An 11,115-nucleotide genomic window follows, 5' to 3' on the forward strand; every position below is an offset into this window, starting at 1 on the left:
ATAGGCCATTGGTCTGATCCAAAAAGGCTCTCGTCATTGCGCTCTCGAAGTGCAGTTTCTGAGATCTAAGTGGATCAAGGGCTTTGGTCTTCCTTCGCCTTGTTCTGCGAAGTAGGTTTCTTCTGAGCCTCGCCATCTCCTCCCCCTCTAGGCTTCCCGGCGTCTCCGTCGAGGGGACAGAGGCAGCTGGGGCTGCTCTCCTGCTTGCAGCGGGGCAGCACAGCAGCAGCAGCAGCAGAGCGGAGGGGCGGCTCTTCCTGCTCGCGCTCCGCCTCCCTCCCTCGGCGCCGCCCTCGCCCCGTCAAGAAGCCAGGCGTGCCCAACCCGCGCCAGCGCAACGCAGTCACTCCAGGGCCACCAGCAGCGCCGGCGGGAAGCCACCTCGAGCTCCCTCACACACACGCAAACACGTCCTTCGGCGGCCTGGGAGTTTGCTCGAGAGCCTCTTCGCCCCTTTCACTCGGCCGCGGCTGGTGGTGCTTTGCCGGGAGGGTCGTCTCCACCTCCGGAGCCGTGTTGGGATAACGTCGCCGTGTGCTTTGTGCGCGCGCCTTCGGCTGCCGCGCAAGGATATTTTTTGGGGGTGTCCACAAGCGGAGGCGCCTTTTGGACGGGGCGGAGTGCGGATCTTCATCGGCCAGGTGAGGGACCTCGAGCGAGGCCGCCGGGCGCGGCGCGGGAAACACAAGCCGGGAGACGGCGGGAGGGAGCGCGAGGGAACCTGGGCTCGCGGAGGCTGGCGCGCGCGCGCGCTTCTCTGGGCTGGAGGGAGGCGCCTTCGGGCAGGCGGGCTCAGGTAACTGGCGACGGGGTGCAGGTGGGCGAGAGGGAATTGGCGGGGGCGGGGGAGAGAAGACGGAGAGCGCCGTGCCCTTTCCCCCAGCCTTTCTGGCCAGGGATTTGTCGTGCTCTGTGGGCCAGAGGCGCTAATCGGTGCTTGTGGTGGAAGAGCATCTCGCCAAGCCGGATACGGGTCTTCTGCTCCGTGTGTTTCTCTGTCTGTCTGTCTCTCTCTCTCTCTCTCTCTCTCACTCACTCTCTCTCTCTCTCTCTCTCACACACACACACACACACACACACACACACACACACGTCCTTTTTGTGTGGCTTGCAGCGCGGGCTCTCGTCGTAGGGATGCCGGGCACATCCCGGCGGAGCGAGGGAGCAGGCGTTGCTTTGCTTAGCGAGTAACAGGTCTTTCCGCTTTCCCGGAAGCTGCTTTGGAGTTCTTTCTGATCTGGGCTCTTGGGATTTCGGCCATCAGTTCTGCCTTGAAAATGTTTGTGCTGGTGGGAAATAACTGCTTCGGAATCAAAGGCGAAAATCTCCCTGGCCCGGCAAAACAGTTGTTTTGGCCTTATCTCGCTTTTACTAGAGCAGCTCTTCTAAAAATGCGTTGGTGTAATTTTTTTTTGTTTGGATTTGTGAATGGGGTCCGTGAACTAGAATAATTCAGATCTGACTTTGCAAGTCAGTTGATCTCCATGTGATTAGAAGAAAGAGGAGAGGCGCATATAAGATGAATGATAGGAGTTTAAAAAACCAACTTTTTTTTTTAAAAAAAACCCACTTTTAGTGTGTTCTTGTTGCTCACTCTGGTAAATATTTGGGCTGTTAAGATCAAGTGTCACAGTATTTGTACTGTAGTTTGATCACTATTTCTTTTTTGCATAAAGTGTTGCATGCAGAAGGCTTTTACCGCATTAAGTCTTCATTTCCGATATAAATGAATCTTGTAATGCTATTGATCCACGTGCTAATGGCACTTAATGGATGTTTCTTTGGATATGAGCAGGATCAGAGAAGGAAATTGTTGCCCTAAAAAAATTATGTCTGTATGGGTCGTCCCCCCCCAACAGCTAAATGTCTTGCTGCATTTTTGTGTACCTTTTGTGAGAGTGAATAGGTTGTTTGTGTGGCATATTCACATTAATACTGGTTCACTGTTGATTAGACTTTTAAACTTTATTGTAAGAAATTAAGTTGTTTATAATGTTGCTTTGAAAAGGACAAGGGGATAAAATCATTAGTGATCTTTTATAGTTAGTATTTTTAGTATTTTAACGTTTTGGTCTCTGGTTACTAAATGTTGATCATGAATGCATTAACTGCTTCTGGCTGACTTCCTCATAGCCCTAAAATGAATTCTTAATCCTGCTTGAAATCACCTACACATAAGTAAGTTTTTAGTTACCTGCTAGCTTGACCATGTGTTTATAAGGCAAATGGAAAAGTAAGGCCTAGTTTTATCCACAAAAAGCATATGCCTCCAGACTTGTTTTTTGGTATACTATGATTTGCTAGAGAGTAACAACAAGCAACAGGCTGTTTATCTCTTCACCTATTCCCCTTCCCCCTTTATAAAAAATGTACCCAGAAGATATACCTATGCATACTTGTACAATCGAGCACCACATGTTACATATGGCTTTTCTTAAACATGCTACAGTCATGGCAGTATGTATGTAACAAACTTCTCCAGAAAATGAATGAATGCAGGAAAATCTTGCTTAAACATCAGTAACATTTATTTATATTTTACTGGAAGAAATATCAGCTAATTAGTTGGGCAAGGGCTCTTCATATTCATCGTTTATGTAGAAGATGCTTATTTACAGGAACCCATTTAGCTCAGGAGATTTTGGTCAATAATATCCAGTTTTAATATAAAATGCAGTTGTAGCCAGTGCTGAACCTCAGGAAACTAGCCTCTGCCTCCATAAACAAAGCTGTTTGAAAAGAAAGCTTCTCTTGAAGCTAAGAAAGCATTGCTTGTTGCAATTTGATTTTTGAAAGAACTGTGTTAGTGGAGCTATCAGAAAAAAATGTATTTTTGACTAGGAGGAGAGAGAGCCCATGTATGTTTGAAAACACACAGAGACCAGGAGTTCACCCAGTATAATTAATATATAAAGTATTTCATACTTACCACATAAATTCTTTCAAGTTTAAATAGCTCATTATATAAACCTGAGGTTTTAAAATTCTGTATCAATACAGATTTCTATATGAGCAGACAACTTAAAGTGACACTAAATTAAAATGGATTTCCACTTTAATGGTCAGGGATTTTAAAGACTTGTCATAAGGGAGAAAAACCTAGGCCATGTTCTTACCTTTTCATGCCAGGTGTGGAATTCTTAAGGGGGGAAAACCCTACATTAAAATTAACAGCATTTTGATCTGTTGGCTGATAACCTCCTTACGCAAAGTACATGAGGTGGATACACAGATGGATTCCTGGAAACTGATAACCAGTCTGAAAGATAAGGGTTAAACCAACTCTGTGCCAAAGCATTACTATAAAACATTTGTGCTCAATTGTGACGAACTGAACAACGCCCCATAAGCTTGCTTTTATAGCCTTCTCTTTGATCCTCTCTTGTTGAGTTAATGTACTCAGGTCTTATCACAGTTCCATCAACAGTACACTGTAGTTTTAAGAGTTTTAGTCAGAGAACTCACATTATACTGTTCCTGACACTATTAAATATAAAGTACGTTATCATTTCCCCTCACTGTAGTGCAGTTTGCTCTTGGTCTCTTTAAATCCTTTATCCCAACAATAATCAAATAGTGTGTGCATCAGTTATGTGTGGGAGCTGAATAAAGAAGCAAATTAGATTGAAGGGGGGGGGGGTCTTGTTAAAACATGATGTAGGCAATTGCCGCCCCACCCCCCAGTTTAGAACAGGGCCTGCACAGAGTGTCACTTTATTTTCTAGGTTTTTAAACCCATAATTACTATGTCATTGTATATCTAGTTATCCTAGGTCTGTGGGCTTTGCAATAAGTGATGCTGTCCAGCATGTTGCCTGCAGAGCACGGAAGACTCTGGGTTGTTCTTTGTTAAGCCCAGCAATAGAGGTATTTTTTTAAAAAATAATGAAAGTTAAGGTGTTAAAAAAAAAATCCTTCATTGTTCTGCTTTAACACAAACAAACCCAGAGCTCTTCAGAACTCCACAGGAGTGTTCTACAAAAGCATCATGATTTAAAGCCTGTACTGGAGTGGCCTATCAGAGGACACAGGCAAGGTCTGTAAGATCTATTGAAGGGCACCAGAAACTAGGCCCAATGTGAAACTGCAGAGTTTTTAAAACTTTAGAATCAAGAATACACATGACCCAACCACTTCTTAACTGTTTTAAGGTAAGAAAGAGCAAGAGAGAAACCCCTGCTCTGCTTTCATAAGAGATTATGGAAGAAAATGAATGCCTTTTACTTTCCTCACAAAAAGCCCCCGGATCTATTTGTCTGCAATTTGGCAAGCTTAATCCACTCTGGAGGAGCTCCTGTACCTGTAAATCTCATCCACTTTGGCCAAAATGAGAAAAGTTATAGCTACTTTTAGGTTCTCCATTATAGTGAATGGGGAAATAGAGGAGCCAAATTATAGATATCTACAGTGGCGTGTACAGTTTGCCTGTGGAAACCCCTAGTAAAATTTATTTATGATGTGAAAAGTTGATCATTAGGTAGTGCTGGGGAAGAGCAGCCCAAGGGCAAGGCTCACATTTTCTCTAGAGTCTAGAGCCAAAAGTGGGGGGAGGGTGGCACAGACAACACCACTGCCCAAGGCTGAGCTTGAAACATGGGTAGTTAGTCAGGGCGGCCTACTTACATTTAGTAGGACTAAGAATTAATGGAGGCTAATAAGAATTGGCTCTGGTTTTATTTCACTTCAGGCCTGTAGGTTGTATAGGCCTGATTGGATAATTGGAGCAAGTGAGTACAAAATTGGTGTTTGAGTTGGTAGGAAACTAGAGTGTACCTTTTCTAAGGCTAACAAAAATATGGAACTAGGTCCGATAAAATATATCTGTTCTAAAGTAATTGTTTTAATGAAGAGTGATGACCCTAAGGAAACTTATATGGAAGTAAATTCCACTAATAGCTGGGAGATTCTCTAACCAAATGGATGTGATTAGGATGAGGTGCTGCTTGCTGTGTCATTACTCTCTAACAATTCTTTAGTTTTCAAATGACTATCAGTATTAAGTTCCAACAGTATTCTTTTTATATGATCTCATTTTAGCATTTTAACATTTTAATTTTAGCATTTTAATGTACAGTTGATTGTATTTACACCCAAACTGTCCTGCAGTAAAAAAGGAGGGGAGATTTTAGAAAGAATTGAAAACAGTATTAAAACCTTTTTTCTTGTTTGATCTATGTGTACGCTTACTTTTATGGATTTTTGGGAAAGCTCACTTAAGGCCATGCATACTTAAGTATTCAGCTGTTCATGATGAGTGGATGATGAATAATACCATCTTTAGATAGCAATAGCATTTTATTGTGTTTCAGTAATAATTTATAATTCAGACAGTCTATACTTTTGCCAGAAGCTGAAGGGAGTCATTCTACATAAAACAGAGAGATTTCATCAATAGAAATGAAGTAGAGCAAAAATGAAATATTGTGTTCACAACAATCTTGTGACATAGGTTTGGCTGAGATGCTGTTGACTTACCCAAGACCATCCATTGTGTTCATGGCTGACTGGTGATTTGAACTTGTATTTCACAGTGCCATACCAAAGTCCAGCCACTGAGCCAAAATGCCTCCCTATTTCATAATCCTTATTATAAGTTAAATACTAGGCAGCATCAACGTAACCTTTATAGCGTACATGTCAAGATGCTGTTGTAGCGATTGGTATTTTGGTGTTTGATGCCTAGTCTTCTCCCATAGTGAGTACTTTGATGGTTGTACCCAATTGTGTATCTTTAAAAATAAAAAAATGTTCTGTGTTGGTAGAACATTATGTTGTAACTTGTAAGTTAAAATAGCCAAGTCTGACATACTGATTGTTGGAGTTTTGGATTGGTCAGTGACACCCCACCCACCCACCAAGCCATATCACATACAGCTTGGCAAATTACCCTCTTTCAAAATATTTCTGTGAGGTGGGGTGATGTTTGAAAGCTAGTTGTGTAACTCTTTGGAGTTGGGACATTAAAGTTTAAAAGAACGTTTTAAAATAATAACTTTTGATTTGCTTCTCCTATGTTCTCCCTTCTGAATGAAGGAAATTGGTGACATTCATGTATGACCTTTGTAAACTGCAGCAGATAGACTGTTCATGCATGAGCCAAAAGCGTTTTCCCCCCTGTCAACAAATAGCTCTCATATATATAATCTTTTCTCATTTTAGATGAGTGACTTTGGAATCAAAAACATGGATCAGGTAGCACCTGTGTGCAATGCATATAGAGGACTGCTCAAGGTGAGTTGTGAAAAACAAACATTTTCAGTAACACTTTAATTTTGCATGCATGAAACTATTTTTACATGCTATAAACAATATACTTCTATTCCAGCTAAAAACTAACATTTTCAGTAACAGTGCAGTAAAGACTATTAGTTTAATTCGATGTTGTGTCATTTGCATATAGGCTTTCTACATTTGAAAAGAGAATAACAGAAACTGTTTTCTTATTTGCTATGCAATTTGAAAGCCAAATCCTGCCTGGTGATCTCACCAAGACAGGTGTATAAAATAAATGCACTGTTGAGATAGCCAAAAGCTTAATGTGCTGGTGTCAAGTAGCATTTTAATGTACAGTTGATTGTATTTACACCCAAACTGTCCTTAGTTTAAAAATTCAAAGTCCTCTATGAGAAGTGCTTTGTCTTTTGTTTTGGCTTACTGTGACATCAACAACTAATGTCTCTTTAAAAATTCCACTATTGATTTCTTTCAATAATGCCTGACATTCAATCCTTTGAGGGAATCGGAGACAGAATAATTTAGCAAAATGAAGCTATGTCTTAATTTAGCAATAAACTGTGCAAGGTTGTATTTTTACTTAGTTAAGACAAAATAATATAAGTGTAGGCATTATGGAAGATGCTTGCTAACCTTTTCTTGGCTGGTAGGCCGGTCACAAACAATATTGAAGGCATATTGGTTGACTTACATTGGCCTTCTGGGCACAGTTCCAACATTGTACAACTGTTCCTCATTTGTTCAGGATTTTTATGTGTCTATGCTTTTAACGTGCTCGTTGTGCTGTTTAGTTTCATATTCAAAACATTTTTTTCAGTACAGCATGCCTTTTACTCACTCTTAATTCTGCTGCATTTTTTCCAGTGACTCAGTACAAGGGTCACTTGTTTACACAAAACACAGGAGTTTCCAGATTATGTTGAAAGTGTTGACTCAGATCTTTTATCAGTTAACATTGAAAGAATTTATGTTGTTAGAAGGCTAGACAGCTGGCTTATTATTAATCATTTCATTTGTACAGCAACTTGCTCAAGTTAAGTTCTTAAAGCTGAATTTTCTTATTGGAGTAATGTCTATATGAACAGTTTCTTTGTTCTAGACTGAATCACATTGACTAAATTAGTGTTGGGCTAAAACCAGCCATTAGAGGCACACATCTGAGAGACGTACTTTGTGCTGGCTTTTCCACCCTGTGATATGCTTTTTTGAATTTAAAGGGTGAAATCAGTAGCAGTGTATTAGAGAAGTTACCCAAAACTGGCACCCAGACTTCATAGATATGCTGCTTCCCTGACCATTTGAATACAAATATATTAATAAAAGCAGTAGAAAGTCAAACACATTGTTCTTGGAAGTCTATCTTAACACCTCAGCAAGCTAACCATTTTAATAATGTGAAAACATTTCAGTGAATGGCTATGTTTGTGAGTTAATAGGTGAAAAAAAATAGTGGAATGTATCAAATCTTTTATATCAGACTTGCTTTACAATGGCTGCTACAAAGATGGTAGTGTTGTATTCTCGTGTGTGTGTGATTTTTGTTTTATCAAATAGGTGCTTATACATATTATACACAATTATACAAGAAAGGTTAGTGTGCAGTTTCTGTATATCAGTATGCAGTTAGTGTGCACTTCATAAAACTATTCTGGTGAATAGCTTCATAAAAAGGAAGTTACTTAGGAAAGTAAATAATTATAAAACCTCAGATTACTGTTCAGATTTCATGTGTGTCTCCCATTGTTTTCTAGAGTCTAGACCATACCTATTCCCCCCTTAATAGAATTTATAGTGCTGTGTGGTCATTCAAATGCGAACAGTGCTTCATAAAATAAAGCAAATCCTTTAAAATAATACCTAAACCTTTGTTAATTCAAATTTCAGATTGTGCTTTTAAAATGTTGCAAGGATATGCTCCATGACATTATGAATCTGAAGATGCTTTTGTACTACTGCTACAGCTTTTAGTAAATCAGGAAATCCAACGTCAATCCTTTGTATGTACTTAGTCAGTTTCAAGGGAAATGATACTGACTAAGAAAGGGCTGCTTAACATAGAATGGAACTGTTAAGATTCCTGGAACAATGAGTTACATAACCATATCACATTTGCTCTATAAACTTGTGCGTGTACTAAAATATCCAAACTGAACTTCTTGTATTTTCTTTTTCAGCGGCAGCCTGCATTTGATTGCTTTGAAGGTGCAAATTCTTTGTTTACTGGATACTTTCCCTCATTAAATGAAGATCAGACAGTCCAGGAAGTGCCAACAGGCCTTGATTCTATTTCTTATGGTAAATACCAGTTTAATAAATGTAACACCACTGTCGTGCTAGTTAATAGAATGGAATACTCTAAACAGGATGTGGTCCGAAGTCACCTGTATGTAGAATTAGAGAAGGCACAATCTGTGGGCATCTCCTCTTATTTATAATAGGATAGCGTTGAAGCAAAGTCATTGCTCATATGTAGCTCCTATTAATTTGAGTACAGTGGAACCTCGACTTACATACAACTTGTCTCGCGGACTTTCCAAGTTGCGTCCATGGCAAACCCAGAAGTAAACACCGGGTTTGCCGCGATTCACTACTGCCGAATGCACATTTGCACAAGACGCCTCTTCTAGCGCACTGTTTTGACCAGCAGACAGACCTCCGGAACGGATTATGTCTGTAAGTAGAGGTTCCACTATAGTGCTTATGTAGGAAATGTCTTGGTAGAGGTGGGCACAGGTATACCCCTCGTAATATAAATTTAAAATTCTCAGTCCAGATTGTGCATGTGGCTCCATTAGCTTGAGTAGCAAAGTACAAAGATGTGCATAGTTGTTGGAATTAATGGCGAAGCCATTACAAGCAAAGGAGCACTATGACTGCTTTCTTGGTCCTAGGCTTGAAACTGATCAGGATGCAAAGTTCATTTAGTTCTTCTGATAATGAAAGTAGTATTTTACTCTGAAAGTCACACTGGCAGGTAGCCTATCAGTAAATGAATTCAGATAGTTCGTCAGAGCCCCAGTTGCAGCAACACTGTTCTTGCCATAATAGTGCTGTACACCTGACGAAATAGTCAATAGAACATAGATAAGCGAAGTATTGTGGTTTTGAAATGATTATAACTCTGTATACCAAAGGCAAACTCTTTCTTACAAAAAGCGAGTTAAAATCATTGATAGCAATGCTGGTGATCCTGTCCTGAAGGAATGCAGAGCTAAATAACAAGTTCGGAATAATTACTATGTTTCTGCAAACAATTCTAAACACGGTTACTTTATGTTCTTTTCTAGTGTTGAAATATTGCTAGTCTCTTCTAATGCCACGTCGCTGGCAACTTCTGTAAAGAATACAGTTGGGTCCAAAATCTATATTAATAACAAAGCATTGCTTCAGTTGAGAAAGAAGAAACTTAAACATTTCCCCCCTTTCCCTTTTCTAAAGTATTGCAACTCTTCTGCCTTTCAGAATCAAACAGCTGTGAATTGCCTCTCTTAACCCCATGCAGTAAGGCTGTGATGAGTCAGGCCTTAAAAGCAACTTTCAGTGGTTTCACAAAGGAACAGCGCAGACTGGGTATTCCAAATAGTAAGTACTTTATTTCTAATGCAAAAGACTACACTGATTAGCCTTAGAAAGGTAGTTTTACCAGTAAACAAAATGAGAGTTTCTGAACTAAACTAAATGCTTGCAAATGATCTTTTGAGGATTGTAGCCTGAGCTTGGTGTAGGTTTAGTTTACTGGATGCTTCTCAAAAGAATATATGGAGAGGCGTTAGTAAAAGAGGCAGCAGCCAGTAGGCATAAGTGTGTGTCCTGCAGAGAGTTTCCTTAATGTTAATTTGTTTGTCTTGCTCCTTGCAGATCCGTGGTTATGGTCACATCATCAGGTGTGCCAGTGGCTTATCTGGGCCACCAATGAATTTAGTTTGGTAAATGTGAACTTTGAGAGGTTTGCCATGGATGGGCAAGAGTTGTGCAGACTGGGAAAGGAGCGCTTCTTGGAATTGGCACCTGATTATGTGGGTGATATTCTCTGGGAACATCTGGATCAAATGATAAAAGGTAAATAAGTCTAACCAGAGTAGTGGCATGAGCCAGGAAACATATGACAAGTTTTGTTTGGGGGCAGTGGATGGTAAACTTGCAAAAGTAAATGCTAAACTTTTTGTTAAGTGTTATACAAATGTCACATGTTGCCTTTTAACAGATGAAAATTCCCCTGTCCAAAATGTATAAACAAATACTTTTTCTATTTCCAGACAGTGAAGAAAAGCCACAAGATCAGTATATGGAAAACGCCCATCTCACTTCATCCATGCACTGGGTCAACAACAACACATTAGGTAAGTATCTTTAATTAGGCTAATTACAACAGTTAAGGAAAGCTGGAAAGACTGAATTTCCTTTTGATGTCAGTAGATAGCCAATTTCATACCTGTGCTGTACAGAGTATACACCCTGGATGAAATTGCATGTGCATATTCAGCAATCTACAGAAAGTTGCTTTATATACCTTTTACTTTCAGACGGGTGAGGGAGGTAGTCAAGTTATTTGGGGAGGGGTGTATGTTTTTTTGCCAGGAACTGGTGATAAATGGAATGGATATGCTTCAAAATGCTGATGTGTTAGGACTAGAAACTTAAAGGAAAAACCCCAATATATTTGCCTGGGGAGAGGTGAGAAGGTTATAGATGCCAGGGGAGATTGAGTTGACCAATTGTCATGTTTGGCATTTGACATTGTGCTAACAAGTGTTAGGGCCATACATGTATTGCTCTACTTGACCTCTGATACTGTTCTAGGGGAGTCTGCAATGAGTATTATAAAAACAAATGTGCATTTCCCCCCCAGGTATTAACATAGAACAAGCACAGTATTGTGCT

General features: G+C 40.2%; 1 protein-coding gene across 1 annotated transcript; it reads left to right on the forward strand.

Annotated features, from left to right (window-relative positions):
- Positions 1 to 317: 317 nt before the first annotated feature.
- On the forward strand, positions 318 to 11,112 carry LOC308469193 (protein C-ets-2-like; the record flags this gene model as incomplete). Its single annotated transcript, XM_081024538.1, has 7 exons — positions 318 to 641; positions 6,160 to 6,231; positions 8,409 to 8,529; positions 9,697 to 9,816; positions 10,093 to 10,293; positions 10,491 to 10,574; positions 11,084 to 11,112. Coding segments are annotated over exons 2-7 (627 nt in total), but the record flags the coding sequence as incomplete, so codon positions are not given.
- Between the last annotated feature and the right edge of the window lie 3 nt (positions 11,113 to 11,115).

This window comes from Podarcis pityusensis (assembly GCF_964106645.2).
Source record: "Podarcis pityusensis genome assembly, contig: HAP1_SCAFFOLD_815, whole genome shotgun sequence".
NCBI lineage: Eukaryota > Metazoa > Chordata > Lepidosauria > Squamata > Lacertidae > Podarcis > Podarcis pityusensis.